This window comes from Hylobates moloch, unplaced genomic scaffold, assembly GCF_009828535.3.
Source record: "Hylobates moloch isolate HMO894 unplaced genomic scaffold, HMol_V3 SCAFFOLD_3, whole genome shotgun sequence".
Lineage (NCBI taxonomy): Eukaryota > Metazoa > Chordata > Mammalia > Primates > Hylobatidae > Hylobates > Hylobates moloch.
In genome coordinates, this window is record NW_026652278.1 from 35,035,318 (window position 1) to 35,060,871 (window position 25,554).

Genomic DNA, 25,554 nt, shown 5'->3' on the forward strand with positions numbered 1-25,554 from the left:
CCTTACTAGGTTTTTTTTCACCCTTCTAGAATATAAGTTCCATGAGAGCAGAGGCATTGTCTCTTATTCACTGCTCTATCCCCAGTACCTAGAACAGTGCCTGGTACATAGCAGATGCTTGATAATGATTGTTGAATGAGGGAACTAAAGGAAGAGTGGTGAAGACTGGGGGCCTAATCAAACTGATTTTCGTTATGCCCAGAACATGTTTTGTGTTTTCGTGGAATGGCTAACCCTCATACCCCTGCCCTTAAGTCTGTTCATCCTTTGTGACCCATATTAAGTCTTACTTACCCTATAAATATTAAATGACCTTCATCTATTTCTAAACTCTTGTGGTCCTATCATGTCCTATCTTGGTCTCATCAAATTGTTCTTTATTGTTCTTTAAATCTTTCTAAATTTATTATATAGGCTTGTATTATCTCCCTAAATAGATCTCTGTTTGTTTAACGCAAGTCAAACAGTATTTTTTGAGCTATACTGTTCAAGCATGTGTTAGATGCTGATTATCCAAAACTTCTATGAGTTCCTAGCTGTAAAATAAGAGGAGGTTGGACTAGACTAGACATTGTTTTCTCAAAGTGCATTCTAAGGAAAATTCCACAGCATGACAATTGTTCATTTTAGGTTCAGTGGTACATGTGCAGGTTTGTTATTAGGTAAACTCATGTCACAGGGGTTTGTTGTACAGATTATTTCATCACCCAGGTACTAAGCCTAGTACTCAATAGTTATTTTTCTGATCCTCTGCCTCCTCCCATCCTTCACACTCAAGTATATCCCAGTGTCTGTTCCCCTCTTTGTGTCCATGTGGTCTCATCATTTAGCTCCCACTTATAAGTGAGAACATGCAGTATTTGGTTTTCTGTTCCTGTGTTTGTTTGCTAAGGATGATGGCCTCCAGCTCCATCCATGTTCCTGTAAAGGACATCATCTCATTCTTTTTTATGGCTTCATAGTATTATTAAATATATTTGTGAAACCCTGGATTAATTCATATATGTTCACTGTGGTCTTCTCAGTCTAATGTGTACTGTCAGTTTCTGGGGGGGCACCCTTTGGGATGAGTGTTCCATGAACATGCTTTGGAAAAATGCTACAAAAAATGGTCGTTAAGATTCCTTCCATTTTGGCTGGGTGCAGTGGCTCACGCCTGTAATCCTGGCACTCTGGGAAGCCGAGGCGGGCGGATCACGAGGTCAGGAGATCGAGACCATCCTGGCTAACATGGTGAAACCCCTCCCTACTAAAATACAAAAAATTAGCTGGGCGTGGTGGCACGCGCCTGTAGTCCCAGCTACTCAGGAGGCTGAGGCAGGGGAATCGCTTGAACCCGAAAGGCAGAGGTTGCAGTGAGCCAAGACCACTGCACTCCAGCCTGGCAACAGAGCAAGACTCCATCTCAATAAAACAAATAAACAAAAAGAAGATTCCTTCCATTTTGAAAAGGCCGAAGTCCTAACTGACTTGCCCAAGGCCACACAGCTGCATAGTGTAAGAGTTTAGACTTAAACTGAGTTCTCTTGGACATTCATTGCACAAGGTCATTTATTTCACCTTTGTTTGTAATAGCAAAATAAAAACAACTTAATGTTTAGTAATAGGGAATTGACTAGATAAAAATTATGGTACAGGCTTGTAATAGAATACTAATTCAGATTAAAAAGGGAAAGAGGAAGCTCTTTGTGGACTGATATGAAACAAAGATATATTGTTTAGGTGAAAAAAGGAAAGTTAAGAACAATGTGATAGAATATTGTATAAAAATATGTTTGGAGGAAGTATATACTCTGCTTATATGTGCTTAAAGTCACTTATATAAAAGAAACTGATAGCATTTGTTGCTTTCAAGGAGGGAAATAAGGTCACTAGGACATAGAGATGGGAGGAGACTTTTTACCATGTACTTTTTGTTCCTTTTGATTTCTGAGCCTTGTACATGTATTAGCTACTCAGGAGCTAAAATTAAATAAACTAAAAGCAATCCTAAGTGATTCTGATGCAACAGAGATTTGGAAACCAGTAAACTGTATTTTCTTCTCCAAGACCAGAATCCTTTGAGACTTCATTAGTCCAAGTTTTATCATGCTGCTTCCAGTGATTTTTCTTATGTATCCTTTGAAGGAGATAATTATTTCCCATTCCCTTCACCAGCCTCTCTGTCTTCTCAGCCTGCATTGGGTTTGTGATTCCTGTGGGAGCATTAGTGCAGGTTATTCTATGCCAAACAGGCTCATACACCCTGGGAGGAAGGCTGTGTCAGGGCAAGGAGGAGCTAAAGAATGGCTAGCAGTCCAGATTCAAGGTGGGTGTCCTGAGATGTATCCTGGCCTCTGGTGCCAATTCAGCCTACTCCCTCTTTACATTTTAAATTTCTCCTCTTGAAAATTGGGATAATGGAACCTAACTAGGAAGGTTTTGAGGTTCACTGAGAGTGTAGATGAAAAGGTACTTGGCAAATACAGTGGGTTCCATATAGATGAAAGACAGGGATTCATTGTGAAGAGATAATTGCTCAAGGGACACCCAATGCCATGGCCATATGGTAGCATTGTTGCAAGGTCTCTGGTTCTACCCCCATCCCTCATAAAGGAAACAGAAGGAAAGGAAAGATGAAGGTCATCTTCAAACTCTAAAACGTCATCCTGAGTGTATAAGGCCCATTATGCGAAAGCCAAAGTGCAGAGACACAGCTGATGCCAAGAATTGCCTCCCTGTTCAAATGAGCTCCCTTGCTAGCCCTTTGCCAAGATTTTTCCTATGGGCAAGAGAGGCTATGGCATGCCAGGGGCACCTTTTAAAATCTACGTTTTTAATAGTGGCTAATTTTAAAAGTAGAACGTATAACTATTTTCAGAGGCATGGAAAGGAGCCCCAATAATAAGTTGTATGACCTTGGACCACAATTTCACCTCTCTGGGTTTCTACATCTATAAGTGAGAAGACCTTTATGATCATGTAGTCCCTTCCAGTTCTAAAGTAATAAAACCACCCAACACAACTGGAAAAGGGAAAAAATAAATCCCAGGCATTTGTACAATTCTGCACTCATAGTGTTAACAAATTTAGAAAATAAATTTGCAATGAGAAGATTGTGCTGAGAACCCCTCAGGGATCAGCTGCCTCTTACTCATTAACACATGACCATTCTTTTCCCCTCATGTGTACTTCTGTTTGATCTGCCCTCCCAGCAGCACTTTCTCTCTTCATTCAGACAGCAAACAAATAATCAGCCTGGTAGCCAAGAATGAAATCAGTAGCAGGCAGAACAGCTTAGTTTTAATGATGCTGCAACCAAAGTTTAATTGAAAAAATAGTTTAACTTTTCCCATTCTTAGCTTATTAATGCCTCACAAGTACTCAGTGAAGTTAGCCATACTAAGTCTCCTAGGAAGAAAAATGCTAATACTCTTGGCATCTATTATCAGCTTCCCTTTCCTCTTCTCTAAGTGGACCCATTGTCCTGTGTAATTTCAATTTCACTCTAACCCAGATTGTCTTTGTTTGTTTTCTTTATCTTTCTAATTTTTCATGTGGAAATTTGTTCAAAGGAGACTCTTTACTGACTCTTCTGAGGTGAGAGTGATTTCCATCCATAGGACCTTCCTACTATTACTGTTACCCAGTGATTTCACTCATAGGTGTGTATGCTCCAAAGAATTGAAAACAGGCATTCAAACAAATATATGTACATGAATGTTCATACAGCAGTACTCACAATAGCTTAAAGGTAGAATCATCCCAAATGTCCATCAACAGATGAATGAATAAATAAAATATATCAATACCATCGAATGTTATTCTGCCATAAAAAGAAATGAAATACTGATACATGGTACAATGTGAACGAACTTCAAAAATATTAAGTGAAAGAAACCAGTCATAAAGGACAACATACTGTAGGATTCCATTTATAGTTGACTCCTGAACAATGTAGTTTGAAGTGTTCAGGTTCACTTATACATGGATTTTTTTTCAACCAAATGTGGATGGAAAATCAGCATTACTGGGATGCAGAACCTGAGTATACAGAGGCCTAACTTTTTTGTTTACACAGGGTCAACAGGGCTGACTGCAAGACCTGACTATGTGTGGATTTTGGTAACATGGAGGTCCTGGAACCAATCCCCCACATATACTGAGGGATGAATGTATATGAAATATCAAGAATAGGTAAATCCACAGAGACAAAAAAAAGTGATTAGTAGTTTCCAGGTTCTATAGGGAGGTGGGAAATGGTGAGTGACTGTTTAATGGATATAGGATTTCCTTTTAGGGTAATGAAAATATTTTGGAACTAGATAATGATGATGGTTGTACAACTTTGTGAATGTACTAAACGTCACTAAATTGCACTTTAAAATGGTTAATTTTATGTTATGTGGGTTTTATCTCAATTTAAAAAAAAAAAACTCTGCCAGTATAAATCAAGGTACATACAAAAGAAACCACAACGATGTAAATCATAGTCAAATTGCCGAAGTCCAAATTTGGCTGTCTAAAAATGTCATTTCATTATCTTCTGGCCTCAATAATTTTTGTTGATAAATCAAATATAAGTAATATGGTCACTCTTTTGAAAGTAATGTCTCTTTTCTTTGGCTGTTTTTAGGATTTTTGCTTGATCCATACCTTACATCATATATAAAAGTATTGTGTGAAAGGTAAAACACTGAAGCTTCGGAAGAAAGCATAAAATACTCTTATGACCTTAGGGTAGGCAAAGATTTCTTAAGTAGGACATAAAGCTCACCAACCCTAAAAAAAAAAAAAAAAAAAAAAAAAAAAAACAGATTGATTAATTGGATTTTATTTCAATCAATGATAGTGATAAATCAAGTCACAAACTGAGAGAAGATATTTACCAATCCTGCCCATCACGGGTTTTTGTATGGCCAGTGGGCCTAACAACGTGTTTTATGTCTTTGTAAATGGTTGAAACAAAAAACAAAAATAACACCTTGTGATGTGAAAATTATTAATATATGAAATTTGAATTCTAGTATTCACAAATAAAATTTTCTTAGAACACAGCTATGCTCATTCATTTATGAATTATAAATTGCTTTGATATAGCCATAGCAGTGTTGGGTACAGGGAACATCTAGCTCCCAAAGCCTAAATTACTTGTCATCTAGCCCTTTCCAGAAAAAGTCTGTGACCCCCGGGCATGGCGATAGTCCTTCATTGTATCATTTAGGCCCATCCTTTACCCTATAACCCCAAGACTGCCTCCACTTTTCTGATTCTCCCCACCCCCAAACCATACACACTCTGATGGAATGTGCCCTGCAGTGAAGTCCCGGACTTTCTTCTTCATTATGAAGGAAGATAAAAAACAAAACTTTGTTTGTTCTCATTCCAAAAAATCCCTTAAGTTTATTATCTGCGAAGTACTCTGTGATCTTTGGGAAAATATGTCCTAAAAATACCAGGTAGTCCTGATTATATTAATTTTTCAAACTTACCAACTATTGGTGCCACTTAAGATGGTCAATTCCAGCCTCAGGAAAACATAAACATGTCTAAGAATTATCAGAAAGGGAAATCTATTTACAGCAGACTAAAGGTTAATGTCTTTGTGATTCAACCTTAAACTGTATTATACCAAGTACAATATTTTATCTGACAAAGAGTGTTTTTAAACTTAATAAGATAACAGAGCTTACTGAATCTTTCCCAAATATCTCATAATATAAAAAATGGATTTGGGGCCAGGCGCCGTGGCTCACGCCTGTAATCCCAGCACTCTGGGAGACCAAGGCAAGCAGATTATTTGAGGTCAAGAGTTCAAGACCAGCCCAGCCAACATGGTAAAACCCCATCTCTACTAAAAATACAAAAATTAGCTGGGTGTGGTGGCGTGCATCTATAATCCCAGCTACTGGGGTGGGGGCATTGAAGCACAAGAATCGCATGAACCAGGAGGTAGAGTTTGAAGATCACACCACTGCACTCCAGCCTGGGTAACAGAGTGGTAACAAAACAAACCAAACCAAAACAAACAAACAAAAAAAGGATTTTGGAGGAAAGAGGAAAGGAACATAAGCAGGATACAAAACTGAAGGTCTTTGCATTGCTTTGTATAAATAAGGGCTAAGTATATAGTTTGTGAATTATTGAATGCTTTTTTTTTTTTTTTTTTTTTTGCACAGCTTCTCTCAACCTTTCTTCTGGTTACTTTGCTGTCCAATAGCAACATTATTTTTTAAAAACTGAGGAAGGAAGAGTAAATGGAAAATAGGGTTAGAGTAGCAAGAAAGTGATGAGAAAGATTAGTACTCTAAAAAATGCCCATCAGGCCAGGTGTGGTGGCTCATGCCTGTAATTTCAGCACTTTAGGAGGCCAAGGTGGGTGGATCAGCTGAGGTCAGGAGTTCGAGACCAGCCTGGCCAATATGGCAAAACCATGTCTCTACCAAAAATACCAAAAATTAGCTGGATGTGGTGGTGGATGCCTATAATCCCAGCTACTCAGGAGGCTGAGGCAGGAGAATCACTTGAACCTGGGAGACGGAAGTTGCAGTGAGCCGAGATCAGGCCACCACACTCCAGGCTGGGCAACAGGAGCGAAACTCCATCTCAAAAAAAAACCTATCAGCTGATTCTATTCTCTTGTGAGAGATGGGGTATAAGTTTGACTATGTTTCATAGTGGCCAAAGCAAAGTGGAAAACAAAATCTAGTGTCTGTAAGTAAGAAATTAAAGTAAGTTTTCATGAGAAGCATCATTTTCCTGATACTAAGCCTTGATATAAATTCTTATGGTGGGTCCTCATAAAAAAGTCAATTATGTGATGACATGGATGCTGATATCTGGTATAATATAAATACTCTTTGTCTATCTTATTCTCTCAAAGACATAGAAGCACAACCCACATTAAGGAAGAGGCATGCATAGGGACAGTGCAAAACAACAATGATTTATCAATCTTATGTATAAATGAAAGTGTAGAAAATCAAACTCAAGGCTGGGCATGGTGGCTCACACCTGTAATCCCAGCACTTTGGGAGGCTGAGGCAAGTGGATCACGAGGTCAGGAGTTTGAGACCATCCTGGCTAACACAGTGAAACACCATCTGTACTAAAATTACAAAGCATTAGCTGGGTGTGGTGCGACGCGCCTGTAGTCCCAGCTACTCAGGAGGCTGAGGAAGGAAAATCCTTTAAACCTGGGAGGTGGCAGTTGCAGTGAGCCAAGATTGTGCCATTGCACTCCAGCCTTGGCAGCAGAGCAAGACTCTGTCTCAATTAAAAAAAACAAAACAAAACAAAAAAAACTCAAATAGGAAACTAATGTGAAACCTTTAGGAAAGTCATTTTGTTTTGCTTTTCTCACATGTTGGATTTTATCCTGTTCACATCTGTTGGACAACATTCTACACAATGCAGTTTCACTGACTGAAATATAGTACCTTCATATGTGTTGAGGGGACACCCTATGGTATCATTTCACTGTGTCAAAGAGGAGACCTTGAGTCTTGGATGTGGAAAGGGCCTTAGAAAGCATCTTGATCCAGATGACACATGTGTATCACATGTGCCTTTATTCCTTACTCTTATAACCATGGCAGACCAAAGTAATTGATCATATTAACATACTAACTGACAATACAAAGTGGAGATTAAGGGTATTTCCCAGCACAACTGCAAGAGGTCAGTGTTGACATGCATGATGAGAATTTCATTAGTGGACTTCTGGTTTCAGCTCAAACATGAAAACAGGAAGTTGTTACTTGCTATTTATACAAGAAAAAGCTAAAATTTCATACAAGCAAAAACTAAACAAACTGATAATCAGTGACTTTTCTTGAATGCGTCAGAGAATTGATGTTGCAGAGCAAACACCACCCTGAAATCTGGAGAGACAGGTGAATCCACAGTTACCACAAAAATTTGCTTAATAAGATCAGAAACTGCTGAAGCCATAAGCTGGTATCAACACTTAAGTGGTAATTCCGATGAATTGCTGGAGACTTCGTGTGAACTAATTTGAGTGTAAAAACCTGGGAGCTGCAATCTTTGGCTCCACACTTTTGCGGGATCCAAAAAAGATTTCCTAGTAACTCTGTCGGCGAGAGAGAGTAAATCATTGTGAAATATGACCATAGCATTTTCCATAAAAAAAGCCAACTCTCCAAGCCTTATCCCAGACGGGAAAGGGCATTCCCCCCACTCTAGCCCTCTCTAGCCTTTCTGTCTTACATAGAGGGGGAAAGCTATACTACTGGGAAAAAATGGTGAAGATCATAGCCCAGAGACACGGGTCCACTAAAAGACTGAGATTTAACCATAAAGTTACAGAACACTTCCCTTCTCCCACAACTTACTGCCACACCAGCAGCATAGTAACAGTGAATACAACTGATAGAGTTCACCTAACACAAATTCTCTTTAAAGAGGAGTAATTAGGAAAGCCTAAAGTGAAGGAAAGAGGCATAAACAAGGATACTAGGGGGATTTGAAGCCTCTGGCATCTACAGATATAGCAAACACAGTCCAACTCCTTGCCCAAAACCTCACGCCAAAGGTCTTTTTCCTCAATTCCTATTACCTAATTCAGCATGTCAGTTTTCAACAAAAATTTACAAAGTAAGCCAAAAGCAAGAAAAAACACAGTCTGAACAATGTATCAGAACCAGTCTTATATATGACACAGTTATTAGAATTACTAGATGGAGAATTTATGATTAATACATTAAGTGCTCTAATGGAAGTCTATAGACAACATGCAAAAATACATGGTTAATATAAGTAGAGAGATAAAACTCTACAATGGAATCAAAAGGAAATGATAGAAATAAAAAACATTGTCACAAAAATGAAGAATGCCTTTAGTAGGCTCATCAGTAGACTGGATACAGCTGATGAAAGAATTGGTGTGTTTGAGGACAGGTCAATAGAAATTGCCCAAACTGAAATTCAGAAAGGTAAAAGAATGAAAACAACAGAATAGCCAAGAAATGTGGGACAATTTCAAAATGTGTAACGTACACATAATTAGAATAGCAGAAGGAGAAGAAGGAGAAAACAGAGCAGAAGAATAATGAAATAATAATGACTTGAAGTAATTCAAGTGTTGAAGTAATAATAGCAGAGAACTTTCTGGAATTAACGACAGCTATAAGACCACAGATCCAGGAAGCTCAGGGAACACCAAGCAGGATAAATTCCAAGAAAACTACAGCCAGGCGTATTATATTCAAACTGCAGAGAACCAGAGAAAATATTGAAAAACAATGGGAAAACAATACCTTACCTAAAGAGGAACAAGGCAATGAAGTGCATTGATACGAAGCAATATGAACAAGGATCTGAAGTATCATAAGAAACAATGCAAGCATGAAAATAGTGGAGTGAAATCATTAAAATGTTGAAAAAAAAAAAACTCACCAACCTAGAGTTCTGTATCCAGCAAAATTATCCATGGAAAGTGAAAAAGAAATAAAGACTTTCTCAGACAAACAAAAACTGAGGGAATTTATCATCAGCAGACTTTCCCTGCATGAGAGATTGATAGAACCTTTTCAGGTAGAAGGAATGTGATATAGATCAGAAATGCAAGTCTACAAAAGGAAAGGAAGAGTGTCAGGGAAGGAATAAATGAAGGTAAAATAAAAATTTTATTTTCCTTATTTTAATTTGTCTAAAAGATAAATGTTTAAAGTAATAATAGCCACAATGTACTGGGTTATTATAGCATATATATAAGGGGAATAAATGATAGAAATGAAGGGTGGGATAAATTTAGGATACTCTAGTATTACCTGTATTGCATATGAAGCAGTATAGGGTTATTTGAAGATACACTTAGATTCATTAAAAATGTATATTGGAAACTCTAGGGCAACCACATAAAATGTTTTAGAAAGAAATATAATAGTATACTAAGAGAGGAGATAAAATGTAATTATATAAAATGCTCAATTAAAACCAGAGAAAACAAAAAAAGAAGAGATTTTAAAAAAAAGACACAAAGAATAGAAAACACTTACAGCATAATAGATATTAATCCTAACTATATCAATCATCATTCTAAATGTGAATAGTCTAAATATACCAATTAAAAGACAAAGATTCTCAGGGAGGATATAAAAACAAACTTAACCATATGTTGTCTACAATAAACCCAATTTAAACATAAAGACTCAGATAGGTTAAAAGTAGAGAAGTACACCATGCACACACAAATCAAAGGACGGCTGAAGCAGCTATGTTTCAGACAAAGCAGACCTCAGAACAAGGACAATTATCAGGGATAAAGAGCACCATTACATAATGATATATAGATTAATTATCCAAGAATTATCCTAAACATGTATGCATCTAACAACAGAGGGCCAAAATATGTGAGGCAAAAACTGATAGAATCCAATTAGTTATTAGCCATCCTTGATCTAGGCTTAAAAACCTAGGTAGATGAAAGAAGACAAAAGAAGCTAAGTGACTTGCTTAAGGTGACAAGACTAATGATTGGAAAAACAGCTCTCCTAGCTCCTTGTCCAGATTGCTATCTAGTAGGTAAAAATTTTGTTTGAATAATTATTATCTTAGTTAATGCAAATTCAGACAGGATTAATAACCACTGAGTAAGAGAGAAAGAGTCCCCGTCACATTTTAGCCAAGATACCATTTAATTAAGCCTGGGCTTTGTGTGGAGAAGGCTGAACAGATGAAGGTCTCCAAAGACCAGTCATGTAGACCTTGTAGTTTTGCCAAGAAGGGTTGCACTGCCTGGAGAATGGAAGTGGTGGTTAAGCCTTGGTTTGCCACTCAAGTGACAGAACTCAGGAGATTTGGAGTAGGTGCTAGATAGTGGGAGATTGGGAATGGGCAGGGGGTAAAAACTGCTCTGTTGTGTTTCACTGACTGAGGTAGGATTGGACAGGTGGTGGTATAAAGCTAGTGAATCATGGGAGGTCACTTTAGGGACTTGGTGATTGAAAAAAGCAGATGGCTGAAAGGGTGTATGTGGGACTGGTTGTTGAATGATGAGGCTTAGTAGGATACACAGATGTAAAGAACAGAGGCAGAGAGGATGAGTTGGCTTGGGGGAACCAAAAGATCCCCAATGCACTATGTTGGTGTTCCCTAACTTATCTGGCTCTTACCTTCCTATTCCCTATTTTCGTTTTGTTCTATGTATATACTTGCTTCTACTTTAATTGTCTAAAATATGTGATGAGAATATATTAAATGAAATTTTATCTTTTTTGATCTTAATTTAGAAAGTGAACTATTGTTTCTTTCAAGGGGCGATTGCTTTTTATTTCTGTCTTTAATTAACTTTTAAAAATGAAACTATTTCTGGCTGGGAGTGGTGGCTCACACGTGTAATCCCAGCACTTTGGGAAGCCGAGGCAGGTGGATCACCTGAGGTCAGGAGTTTGAGACCAGCCTGACCAACATGGTGAAACCCGTCTCTACTAAAAATACAAAAATTGGCCAGGCGTGATTGCAGGTGCCTGTAATCCCAGCTACTTGGGAGGCTGAGGCAGAGAATTGCTTGAACCTAGTAGGCGGAGGTTGCAGTGAGCCAAAATCACACCACTGCACTCCAGCCTGGGTGACACAGCGAGACTACATCTCAAGAAAAAAAAAAAAAGGAACTAGTTTTTTAAAGAGGATCTACCCTTCTACTTAACATGACTTCAAAATGATAGCAGTCGGCTTGCTTTCTCTTTGTGTTCAAACCAAATCTTTCCTCAGTCACAGAGAAGAAGATAATATGCTGATATTTTTCTAATTCTCAGACTCTTTTTGGTTAGATAACCAAAGTGAATTTGTAGGAGATTGGAGGGAAAAAAATACGATATTTTAAGGTACCATTTCTTAAAATTCCTTGAAATTTTTTAAAAGAAAGGATGGTAAAGAAACATTCTGTTACAGAGGGACATGTGAAATTTTACCTTAGAATTATGACATTAGAATTCCTATTAGCTGAATAAATTTAACTGAGTCATCTATCAGTTTCAAATATTATATATTCTGAGCACTAGTTCAAGGAACTTAAATTTTATTTCCTGGTCCTGATGTGATTTGCATCATACAGAACTGACTGTCTCTCCCACTCAATCTCTTTCTGTTTCTCTTAACGTATATCTACACACATGCTTGTATGCACATACATATATCTTCATGGTAAATAATCCCTTTAAAGGCTTTATATGGTGAGAACTAGCTTTTCTTTTTAAACAGAGAAGTGACAATTGTCATAAAAAGAATCATAGTGAGGTAAGATTTCCTTTCAGTGCAATATTCTCCACAGTGAGCATCCTTTAAGAAGGTATAGCTCTATGACATTGAATTTGCTGGTTGTAAAAGTTAGGTACAGGAACTAAAATATACAGGGTGTTGGTGAGTGTAGGTAGAAAAGCAGTTTGATGTGTGTGTTGGGTTGTCTGGACATAAGAAACATCATGCAGGCTAGAGTTGAACCTCTAGCTTTTGTGGTGCATGCAAGTTAATGTGATTTCATATCCTCAGTGAGATACCAAATAATGAGAATGTCTCAATAAATCTACCTCAAACTATTGGCTGTCCCTGAGTGAAAACTAAGGTATCTAGAAGCCTAATGGAGAATATTCTATGTCGTCAAAAGCCTGCCTCCTACTGATATGTGACCTTTATTAACTGGCCTCCCTTCCAACATTCTAGATTCCATGTCCTTTTTGGTCATTAGTAATCACCTTGGTCACTGTGTTTTTACACCAGGCTCAGTATGTCTAAATATAGAAAAATAAGAATAATATCTCCCCTCATCAACTGTTCTTGCATGGTATTAGAATGAAAGTTATTATTCAGCCAATCACTGGTAGACACTTGGTCAATTTAAACTAGAATTTTAAGTAGGTTCTCCAGGCTAATCTTTTTAATTTTCATACAAGGACAGTTTCTTCTCAAAGGAAAACCTCTTTTATTATGAACTCTTGGTCAAGCAAATTGATTGGTATAAAGGTGTTTTGTTGGAATGAATACCCATATATTAGTTAATATAACACAAATTGTTTTAACAATTAAATCCCCACATTTCAATGGCCTGGCAATAGAAGTTTGCTTCTCACTAACGTGACAGTCCAATGCTGATGTACCTTGGGGATGGCCTCACATGTGGCCATTCCAGGACCCAAGTATTTACCATTTTGTGGCTTTTCCTCATAGACTTTTCCATTCAGCTGGCAATGGGGACAGACACTACAAAGAAGACATGGCTTCTTAATTTCTGCTCAAAAGTGAAAAACACCTACCTCTACTTTAGCCCTGAAGTGTCACATTATTTCTGCTCACATTGTTTTGGCATTCCCCTGCCTCTACCATGTAAGAGGGGCAAAGAAATGTAGGTTCTGCCTGGGCAGCTGCATCTTGGCAACAGCTCAGCACTATGGAAGGGAAGCTCAAATTTTTGGTAGTCAGTAAACTATCTTTATCCTGTCCCAAGGAGAAAGCTCAGGTGAATGGGATCTGAAGTTCACCTCATGTGCCCTACCGTCTCTCAAGAATCGCAGCCTGAATTGGTTGCTATTCAATTCTATCATGGCTGAAGCAGGAAGTACTACTGAATTTGGTTTTAACCCAGCATTTCCTAAACTTATGTGACCATGGAGCCCCTTTTTCTTTATATAACAATTACTAAAACACTTTGAAAAAGTTTTTTGCAAAGAAAAGAATAGTTTTACCACCTCCGTGCTTTTACTTATCTACCCCGGTTTTTGCTTTTGTTATTGTTTTGGGTTGGTTTTGTTGTAATTGTTTTGTTTTCTTGAGAAATTTGCATTTAGTTCAATATTGTTTAAATTTGGTTGAAGTAAGCAAGACTAAAGGCAGTTGAAAAACAATTTTACTTGATTACAGGACCAATGAAGTAAGCATGGTGCTGTATTGTTGGGACACTTGGCAGATCAAAGTACAAAGGGAAAAGGTTTTGGTGTCTGTTACTTAGTACCTGTATGATCTCTGGTTTCCTATTTACTAATACCGTGTGAGCTGTAATTTCTAATCTGCAAAATAGAGAGTGTTCATGAAGACTAAATGACACTATATGGAAAATAGCTAGCAAATAAGAAGGAACTTAATATATGTAAGACTCCTCCCTTCCTCTTTCTCCTATTTTCTCCTAGTTAGTAATATACTAACTTAATTATAGTTCAGTTGTGCTATTCTGCCACGAACAATGACAATTACATGAAAAGAGGCCAGGGAAAGGATGTGGCAACAGTATAAGCAACCCCTAATTTACAAACACTGAATTTTTTAAAATACTGCACATAGATGGTTGGGTTCTGGCAACTTAGACCCTATCATTCCTGTTATTAATGACTCACAATTTAGATTTACCATGAAGCTAATGAATTAAGCTTCAGACCCCTCTCTTGCATTGATTCCTATGAGTGCTGAGAGTTGTAGGATGTTCTAGGTGGTAAGGAGTAAGGGGATGGGGGCAGGTTGCTATGAGGAAGCACTATGTAAACATTTCTGGTAAATTGCTTGAAGAGCTCTCAGAAGAAAGGAACTCGATTCTCTAAGTTTCTGGGAGTTTGTTGTGATTTATTTTGTCATTCGATATAAATACTTACTTTTGTATCTATTATGTGTTTTATAGTTTAAAAAATGCTTTCTAATTTTTTTTTAGAGAGAGTCTCATTCTGTCACCCCAGGCTGAGTACTGGTGCCATAATAGCTCACTGTAACCTTGAATTCCGTGGCTCAAGTGATCCTCCTGTGCCACTACACCCAGCTAATTTTTTTATTTTTTGTAGAGACAAGGGTCTCGCTATGTTGCCCAGGCTGGTCTCAAACTCTTGGCCTCAGGAGATCCTTCCACTTTGGTCTCCCAAAGTGCTGTGACCACAGGCATGAGCCACTGTGCCCAACCTTGTTTTGTACTTTTGATTTCCTCTTCTTAAAGAGGGCCCCACAACTTGTGTAAGTTTCAGACCAAAAGCACATGGATCCACTTCTGCCCACAATTCTGGTGCCATCACCTGCTGCTATTCTGAAAATTTTTAGAGGTCCCTCCCTAGAGCCCGCTCCAATGGCTGAAGCTGCATATGATTTCCCTACCCCTTTCCTTTCCCAGCTTCCTGTACACCTCTCCTTAACACCGCTAGGATCAAGATGATTTGAGCCTCTGCCCACACTCAGTGCCTCTCCACATACAACTCTGGATATATGGGGAAAGGGGTCTGGGCTTGAGGCGCAGGACCCAAAGTGTGCAAAGAGTTAGGAGAGCAAGAAGATGAAGAAAATGGAGCCCTTGGCATAGCACTTGAACCTCGGTTGGCTCATTGTGGGTTAAGTCATACAGGCACTCATTCTTTCATTAAAGACATTTGCCTTTAGTATTGCTCACAACTCTGACCTTTACCTGTACTACTTTTCTATAGCATTATTCCAGAGTACAAACTCTTTCTTACTGAACTATGTCCATTTAGTAGGTTAGATGATTCCTGTATAGAATTATTTGAACTGGTTTAAGAAAACCAAAGAAACATCTGTATTCTGTAGAAACTTTCTTTGTAACAGTGTTCATTTCATCTAAGCTTTCCTGCCCAAAGCAGTTCTGAAACACAGAATAGGAAGGTTGACTTTTTTTGTAACAGTGTTCATTTCATCTAAGCTTTCCTGCCCAAAGCAGTTGTGAAACACAAGATAAGAAGGTTGACCCATTGCAAAGAAGATGAAAACTAATGTAGCCTCAGAAAAAAAGCTTGATGGCAAGTGTTCAGCAGGAGCCCAGGCTGAGGGCCTTTGGAGGAGGGGCAAGTGCAATTTATAAAGCCTAAATACTCAAATCAGCCTTTCTCCAGTGTTTGCTTCCAGGTGGCAGAATAGGTTTTATAGGTCAACAGGGTTTTTCTAATGATTATCCAAGCTTCTCCCCCTTCAGTAGGGAAGGCCTCGATTTTCTGGAATTACCTGCCCAGTCAGCAGACTGGGTGTTAGAATTCTGAGCAGGCTGCCCCTCCTCCTTGAAACCAGCAGGGAGCAAAATAAGTCCGGAAATTCCTGAGCATTGGGAAGCCCTCACTAATGCAATTACCTGAAATAAAAGAAGGGGTCAGATAATAAAGGGCAAAGGTTTTTCCTTTTAAAGTAAAGGGCCAGGTAAACAAAACCAGCTGCCCCTGGAGCCAACAAACTCTCCTCATTAAATGTTTTAAAAGCCTAATGGGCATAAGTGGCTAATTGTAGTATAATCCTGAAGACTGAATCTAGGGGCCTGATGAAGGGAGTCAGTGGGACGGGAATGGGGTTAAAACTTGGCTGACAGAGACAGGAAGGAGGTGAGCTCTGCTCCTGGCAGAGGACCTCTAAATGGCCAGAATGAAATTAAAATAAGAGTAAGATGCTTTGACTGGGAGTCTCTAATCTTTCTGACAGTATCCCTGTGAGATGGGCTTGGATGTCTCATTTGGAACAATTTTAAGTTTAAATGCTAGTTGAATAGAATCTGGAATACAGATTTATTAAAAAACTGATTATGGGAAATTTTATGTTTATTTACTATGAAAAACTGGAAGAGTATGCAGCAAAATGTTGCAATGAGCTTCTCTAGGTGTTGTGCTTATTATACTGTAGGTGATTTTCCATTTTCCTGTTTCTATTTTGTTCATGTTCATTCTCTAATTCATCTACAATGAGCATGTAGTTCTTTTGTAATAAAAATAAAGGGCAACACCAAATAAAATAAGATGACGATTATTGTACGGGAACTAAAATGTAAAATTAAGGGGGACAGGAGAGTTAGTGAATACATTGATAAGTGGTTCCTTTTACTTTGTATAGTCTGCTATCTTTGCCACTTCCCCAGATATATGCTTGATATGACCTGCCAATCTAGAGGCAGGAATGAATTGCTGGCATTGGGCGAGACAGACCTTTTGACCCTGTATTAATACAAAAGTTTCAACTTCATTGCCTTTGTGATAGTTCCCAGAAAGGTTATTTCTGCACAGCCTTTCTTGGCTTTGGTTTTTAGTGGAACAGCTCGACCACTTGTGGTATGATCTTAAGTGATGCTGAATTTCAAGAGAGCTTGGAGGATGACTATGATTTACCTAAAAGTGTCAGTCTAGGTAATTCTAGACCATTCTGCCAGGGTGTTTTGTTTTTTTTGTTGTTTTTTTTTTAAAGAAAAAAGAAAAAAAAGAAATCACCATTATCATCATTTTTAGCAATTTATTCTTACAAAATGGTCACCACAGACTACTCCATCTCCTTCATGCCCAAATATAAATGATATATTTATATTGAACCTATCACCACATGCAACTACCATCAGAGAACCAAAGCTCTGTAACTGGGAAGAAGCTTTCAAATAGCCACAGATTGTTGATGCTGAGTGTTTTCTTAGAAGCTTCACATTTACAATGGGTAAGTACAGTAAGTTAGTTGTCCAAGAATATCTAAGAAAAAGGTTTAGGTATTGATAAATTCACACCCTATGGATTTTTGTTTGTTTGTTTTTGTTTTGTTTTGAGACAGAGTCTTTCTCTGTCACCCAGGCTGGGGTACAATGGCACAATCTCGGCCCACTGCAAGCTCCGCCTCCTGGGTTCACGCCATTCTCCTGCCTCAGCCTCCTGAGTAGCTGGGACTACAGGCACCCCCCACCACGCCCGGCTAATTGTTTGTATTTTTAGTAGAGATGAGGTTTCACCATGTTAGCCAGGATGGTCTCGATCTCCTGACCTCATGATCCACCTGCCTCAGCCTCCCAAAGTGCTGGGATTACAAGCTTGAGCCACTGTGCCTGGCCATACCCTATGGTTAAATGATCCCCCCTCTTAAAAGTGATACTGAATTCTGGGTGACTAAAGTTCATATTTCCATAGTACAATATAAATGTGGGTTTAAGTTTGCAAATGAAAGTTGCTGAAACTTCTCAGTATAATATGAGGATTCCTTTGACATTCAAATGTGAATTGGACTCAGACTGAAGTTATTAAAAAGATGCTGTGATCATCAGGCTAGAGGAGGAAGGGGTCCTTAGCTGGGTCAAAGGTAGAGGCAATGCCCAGGGCCATATTTTAGAAGCATTTTAAAGGGTCTCTGACATCTCTATTAATTTCCCTTATTCTCTTGAAGAGCTCATCTGCAGCCATGGCTTTGGCCATTACTTATAACCTGAAAAAGACCCCCACGTCAACATTTCTTGTGTCAACTTTTCTCTGTACCTCTTTCTTATATCGCCAGCTACGTGGTATATAGTTCTTTCTTGATATTCTGTATACTTTTGATATGTCAGACAGTATATTTCATCTCTCTTAAAAATTGTATTCCTGTATGACTAACCTACATCTATTTGGCAACAGTGTTCTCCAAGGCAATCTCTCTTATATGTTCATGGTCATAAGTGACTCCCTTCCTCTCTTTTACCCTCTATAGAAGCTTTATTTGTTCTTCCTTCATGGCTGCTCGCTTTCACTTTTCTTGTTCCCTCCCTTATTTAGACCCAGATCATTTCTTGCCAGCACTAGAGATAAGACAACTTTGTTTATTGGTTTCCATGCCTGTATCTCCTCCCACTCCAATCCAATTCATAGCCCACGGAAATAGCCCAAGATCACCTGAGAATGATTGGATCCAGCTTGTAAGGTTAAAACTGGGGACAAGAATAGGCTAAACAGGGCCGGGCGTGGTGGCTCACGCTTGTAATCCCAGCACTTTGGGAGGCCAAGGCGGGCGGATCACGAGGTCAGGAGATCGAGACCACAGTGAAACCCCGTCTCTACTAAAAATATAAAAAAATTAGCCAGGCGTGGTGGTGGGCGCCTGTAGTCCCAGCTACTCGGAGAGGCTGAGGCAGGAGAATGGCGTGAACCCGGGAGGCGGAGCTTGCAGTGGGCCGAGATCGCGCGCCACTGCACTCCAGCCTGGGTGACAGAGTGAGACTCCGTCTCAAAAAAAAAAAAAAAGAATAGGCTAAACAGCTTAAGCCAAGGTTACTGGATTTCATCTCCCATGTATCACATGAAGGAGCAATTGGACCATTTCTGGGTTCAAGAAGATAGAATGCTAGCCATTGAGAGGAAGTAACAGGGATCAGATTTCAGCACCATGTCAGAAGAGCTTTTCATCAATTAGAGCTGTGATGCAGTGAAACAGTCCTAGTAGTGTATGACAGTGAATTCCTGTCCCTGGGTATGTTCAAGCAAAGCCAGAAAATCACTTCTAAGGGATATTGTAGCAAGCTTACATGCTTTAGGCCAGCTGACCAGTAAGGTCTTTTCAAACTCCAAATTTTTACAACGTAATCACAGCCATCTCCATCCCTGCCTCTGCCTCACACCTGCTGGGAATCCAGCGTCTGTTCTTGATGCTCTACACCTTCCTCACTCCAAGTTCTACAGTGGATAGCGTGCTCTCCTCCAAAGGGATGCTCCCCTGCCCATCCCATCCCATGGCCTTTCAGTGTAAGTTTCTGCTGCGTTGGGCCGTTAAGTAATCTGAACAGGGTAGATCTGGTTATTGAATAGCTTTTATATGACAGGTCCTGTGCCCAGCATTTTTCCTTATGTGATCAGTACACCAACCCTGTGAAAATACTATAGATTTGGATTTTTTAAAACCCACTTTAAAGAAGGGATTGAACCAAGGTTTTCTAACTCCAGATTCTGGGTACTTGAGAAAAGGAAGGAGGAAAAGAATGAAGGGACCCTCAACCATGGGCCACAGATTGGGGTAGGCTAGGGAGGTTCTTCACAGGAAATCCTACCTACTGAAAAATTACATCTGGAATTTTTATCTCAATAAGTATTAAACTATGTATGTTGCTAACAAAAATTATAAATACTGATGTGTAATGTAGTTACTGGGAACTGAGAAAAGAGGAAAGTGTAATATATTTGATTAAATAATAAAAGAATAATTACAATGCATTACTTGTCAAATTCCTGGTCACCATATAATATAGTAGCAAGTATTCATGTCCTCAGATGTGTGTTAGATTAGCATTGCATAAATTATTTTTAATTTTAACACTAATCTGCCTCAACATGCCTGGCTTTCATGTAGTATGCCATGTATCTGGTCTTTTTTCAAAAATCAGAGGTGCTAATTAAGAAGTACTACTATGAACAGATTATGAGATAGGATAATGGACATGGATATGCCCAGCACTGTGTGTTGCACATAATAAATGTTTATTGGATCTGAGTCTGGCATCTATACAAGGGATGAGGCAAAGGACATGTTATTATTTTATTTCCTGATATTAGTAACCATCAAAACTTTTCAAATACATGTACCCCCAGCACAGAAATTCCACTGTTATAGTATTCTATATTTACACATAACTTAATTAATCAGTCTCCTATTGTTTCTAATCCCATCTTTGTGAGGTGACAATTAGGAAGAACTAAAAGTTGTTCAGTCCCTACTATATGCCAGGAACTTTACATTTGTTATCTCATTAATTCTCAAGCCTGAGGAGAAGATATATTATCCCCCATTTAAGAATTTAAAAACTGAGGCCCATAGAGACTACGTAACTTGCCCAAGATCATATAGTTATTAAATACCAGATCTGGAATTTGAACTCAGATATTTCTGGCTAAAAGCCAAATTTGCTCCAACATTCCAATGGTTTAAGCACTGGATTCTATGGAAATGTCGTGAAGTGGTAAGTGAGGCCAAAAGGAAAGCTGAGTGGGTAGATCATCTACCACCCTTACCTCAACTAAAGCACCTGCCTTACAATAAAACAAAAATTTAAAAATGAACCATTCCAATACATCACATGTTGGTATAGCAAGTTTACATTGAAAATAATTTTCACATAGTTCTATAATATGTAGTGATGGGTGGCTGCTTCTTAAAAATGAAATAAGTTATCATTAGCCAACAACCAAGGATAACTTAGTCGATTGGAAAAGGCACCCAGGAATCACAAGCATTTAGAAATTGATTGAATTCAGAACTTTGCCAAGATGGGGGTAAGGGAAGGTCTGAGGTAACGAAGATCACCTAACCCTGGGTCAGCCTTAGCTTAATCTTCAGCAAAGAGTCTCACAAAGGATATCTCCACAAAGCTGGATGGGCCTGTTTTGGTCAAATATTTACAACATAGTGTCAACAACTGAATGTTTCATTTAAGCTAAGAAAAACCGAACCAAAACAAAACCAATGAGTATCAAGTGGTTACTATTTTAGGAGAGGGCTCTTCCACCTTTGTACATTCATCATGCGTTTGTTCATTCATTCTGGAGGTAGTAGGCAACCACAGCATATTTTGGTAGTAGGCTGACTACAGAGTGTTCGCCCACAGAATAAGCTGGAGACTCACTCACTACACTAAGTCAGATTTTTGCTTTGGTGTTTATTTTCTTATTTAAAGGTATGGAAAAATTTATTAAAATGATTGAGTATTCTTTCAAACCTCTTACATACCTTTATTACTTTAAGGTGGGATTAGCGATGGGCATGGGATGGGTGTTACATTACTTTCCCAAGGGGAAAAAAAAGTATTCCTCATTATCCAATTTGTATTATGGAATTTCCGTCAATTCCGGCAAGTAAGCAATGGGGTTTCATGTGACAAAAGCTGAAAAAAATAACAGTATTAGCCCACAAATAGCGGTGGAAATGGAGAAGATAAAAAGGTTATTATTTGTTTGAAAAGTACCCAGGTTCAAAACCTTTTAGAATATGAGAGCCCAAGTGGAACCCTGGTTTGTTTCCTCAGGCAACAGAGACCTTGGGCTAGAGAAGTGTATTTATAGTCCCTTGCTTGAGATTTTATCTGATTCTTATTTTATTTTTATTCCAGTTGCTACATTGATGGCCGGGTGGTCAAGGTGATGGACTTCCTGAAAACTCGCCTGTTAGACACACTCTCTGACCAGATTAGGAAAATTCAGAAAGTGAGTAAAAGTATCCTGGGAAGAAAAGGAGTGATTCTGGGGGTAAGACAAGGAAAAAGACACAAAGTCCCAGCTGGGCCTCAGCACTGTGGGAACCAGGGTAGAAAAATAGGAAAATAGTGCAGTCTAGATGGACATGGTCACAAGCTCCCCATCACAGTTGTTGCCTGTCATTTATTGTTTTTCAAATTGAAAAGGGTCTGTGTGTGCCATATCAAGGTTTAAAGCATCTCTTTTTTTTTAATTAATTTTTTTTTGAGATGGAGTCTTGCTTTGTTGCCCAGGCTGGAGTGCAGTGGCATGATCTCAGCTCACTGCAACCTCTGCCTCCTGGGTTCAAGCGATTTACCTGCCTCAGCTTCCCAAGTAGCTGAGATTACAGGTAGAAACTGCCATGCCCAGCCAATTTTTATATTTTTAGTAGAGATGGGCTTTCACCATGCTGGTCAAGGTAGTCTTAAATTCCTGACCTCGAGTGATCCACCCACCTCAGCCTCTCAAAATGCTGGGATTACTGGTGTGAGCCACTGTGCCTGACCTAAAGCATGTCTATTTTAATATGAAGTATTTGTTTATAGTTTGCTTCTTAATTGTGAGTTTCATAAGGGAAGAATAGATTTACTTGATATTTTCTTTTTTGGAGGGGTTTATTTTAGGTTACTTTAAGGAGAAAATGATTATATTCATTCAGTGAAATTCCAGTCTGGGCACTGGCAATTCTGAGCCATATTTACACTGTTCCTAGGTGTCTTAGAATTAGCCAAGTAAGATCTTAATTTTGTAAAGTTGAGAGGAAAGCTATATTATATTAAGCAATTGCATGTAGGTGCTATCAGCACACCTTTGGTCAGTGATTCTCAGACTTGAGTACAATCAAAATCACCAGTGGTGCTCACCGAAGTTTCTAATTTCGCTCCTGATGTTCTGATTTAATATGGCTGGAGTGGCTCCCAGAGGTCTCTATTTTTAATAATCTGTCAAGTGATTTTCCATAATGCCAATTATGGATCACATTTTGAACTACTGGATTAGTTAATTCTAAATTGTGAGGATCTTACATCTACAATTGTCATGGGCCTCTACAATATATTATTATCTTTTGTTGCCCAGTTAAGGTTCTTTTCCAGGGAATGGGGACCCCTTGAATAGTTTGCTATTTCTTGAGCGGATTAAACAAATCTTTGCAGAAAAATTGTAACAGGTAGGCCCTCAATAAATATGAGATGAATTAATAAATAGACAAATGAATAGCTCATTTATAGCTCTGAAAGGAAATCCTATTTGAATAAATCATAGAACATCAGTTTTGAGAGCTAAAGTGGAGGTCTTCACCTTTTTTGTGTTCATCCCAATGTCATACTCAGATTATAAACAGCCTCTGGAATTCTCTTGTTCTCAAGAGTTTAATAGGCTGAGAAGCCTCAGAGCTTCTGAACTACTACATCCCAATCTGATCCCTCCAGGGATCAGGTGCATTGGCCAGCACCTTTATCTGTCACTGCCTTCCACTAGGCAAAGCCTAGGAGAACTAAATGATTTGGAATATTTCTACCAGTCCCTGTTTGACATTCATTTAGTGAAAAATATTCACTGAACATTTAGCGAGTACCTAAGGCAAAGTGTCAGATGCTGGGGATACAAAGTGGTATAAGACATGGTCTCTGCCCTCAAGGTAAACTAAGTTTTAACACTTTCAGCAGATTGAAAACATATTACCTAATGTAATAAAATGTTAACCTATTGAATACTCTAGCTTTCTAAGCACATTATGCTAATCTGATATTACATATTGCCCTCTAGAAGGAGGGAAGAATTTTCTGTCATTAATTCATTTGTTTATTGCTTCATTCAATAAATATTTATTGAGTGCTTACTATATTTAGACACTGTTCTAAGTGTTTATATTACAATAGTGTACAAGATAGTCAAGTTCCTATAGTTTTGCCTTTTCCAGTCTTGAGTTTGATCAAAGGGCTGTTGTTGGAAGTAAAATGATTCAGTTCTATCAAGGCACTGAGAGTGAAGGTTCTAACTGTGCTCATGTTATTATTTAAGTATAGCAAGTGGCTGTAGGTTAGAACTAAGACAAAGGTGTTGGAAGTTAGGTTCTTTCCTTTATCCCCACTTCCCATTACCCTCCCCCACTGCATATGCCTTAACCATATGAACCAGTTTGAAAACTGAAATAACTTACCTCCTGATTTATCCAGGGCCCAAGAAACTTAAGGAAAAGAGCTAAAACCCTGTGTACAATTGGTATTCAGATCTTTAAAAACAAACCTAATGGACTTAGAAGGGGAAGGGGAAGTGCTGTCACAGGGAGGAACAGTAGAGCCCCTGAGAGATGACCTATATGCAGAAAGCAGCTGGCAGGGAGGGCTAGACTTAGCAGCAGCGTCCGAACTTACCTTTTGGCAATTGCAAACAGAACATGCCCAGGGTCCCCTCAAGCCAGGGCTCCTATTCTGATTATCTCTTGCTGTGCAACAAATTACCCCAAAACTTAGTAGCATAAAACAGCCATTTATTAAGCCAATGCATTTTATGGGTCAGGAATTCTCAAAGGGTACAGAGGGAATGGTTTGTCTCTGCTCCATGATGTCTGAAGCCTGAGCTAAAAGACCTAAAGGCAGGGATTACTGAAAGGTTAATATCTGGGACCATCAGAAGGCTTGTTCACTCCCATCTCTAACAGGTGATGCTGTATCACTTTTCCTAACCTAGCCCCAGAAGTCACAGGGCATCACATTAGCCATATCCTATTCATTGAAGTAGTCGCCAAGACCCACCAAGCTTCAAGGCTAAAAGAAATAAACTCCTCCTTTCAATGCGGGAGTGGCAAGATTCTGGAAAAGCATGTAAGACCGGAAATGTTTTTGCAGTCATTTTTGGAAGATATGATCTTCCACAGTTTCATCCTCCCTGTTTCATTTAGTAGGCTTTAAGTCATTTCCCTGTTTTTTTCCCCTGATTCTCTTTAACAAAGTTCTTGCCAGATATTGCCTTAAGTGAATGTATGCTAGAGGTGTTGCTAGGTCACAGATTCCCTGAGATTTGAACCACTGGATAGACTTCTCATCGGCTAAAGCAGTCTGGACCCAGTTGTTAGGGCCTCCAAGAGGAGAGTCTCTCTCACCACAACCCAAGGTGTGCTAAGCACTGGCCTTCCCTGGGGACATGAGAGCTAGGAGACTAGACCAGGACCCCCAAACTTTGATTGTTGAAATGTTGCTTTGACTGTTCCTGAAGTCCCTGGTGGGTGGGGAGGAGGGTTCTTGGGAATTAGGGTCCAAAGTGCAAACTAGAGCGCACTAGCCAAATGGCTTTCTTGCAAGTTCCTCAAACCATTTCAGAGATGGGCCAAGTTAGGTTTTATGTTTTTTTAATTTTTAATTTTTTGTGACAGAGTCTCGCCCTATCGCCCAGGTTGGAGTGCAGTGGCTCAATCTCAGCTCACTGCAAGCTCCACCTCCCGGGTTCACACCATTCTCCTGCCTCAGCCTCCCGAGTAGCTGGGACTATAGATGCCCACCACCACACCCGGCTGATTTTTTTGTATTTTTATTTAGCCAGGATGGTCTCGGTCTGATCTCGTGATCTGTGACTGCCCCCTCCCAAAGTGTGGTTACGGGTGAGCCCACACACCCTTTTTTTTTTTTTTTTTTTTTTTTTGAGTGGGTCTCATTCC

General features: G+C 39.0%; 1 protein-coding gene across 3 annotated transcripts in view; it reads left to right on the forward strand.

Moving 5' to 3' along the window:
- The window catches only part of HPSE2 (heparanase 2 (inactive)), a 786,995-nt gene that overhangs the window by 580,264 nt on the left and 181,177 nt on the right, over positions 1-25,554 (forward strand). For all 3 annotated transcript variants that reach the window (XM_032134711.1, XM_032134691.2, XM_032134716.2), the window contains one exon: positions 21,773-21,866. In XM_032134711.1, coding sequence (XP_031990602.1) covers positions 21,773-21,866 — 94 coding nt within the window. The remainder of the gene's footprint in view (positions 1-21,772; positions 21,867-25,554) is intronic.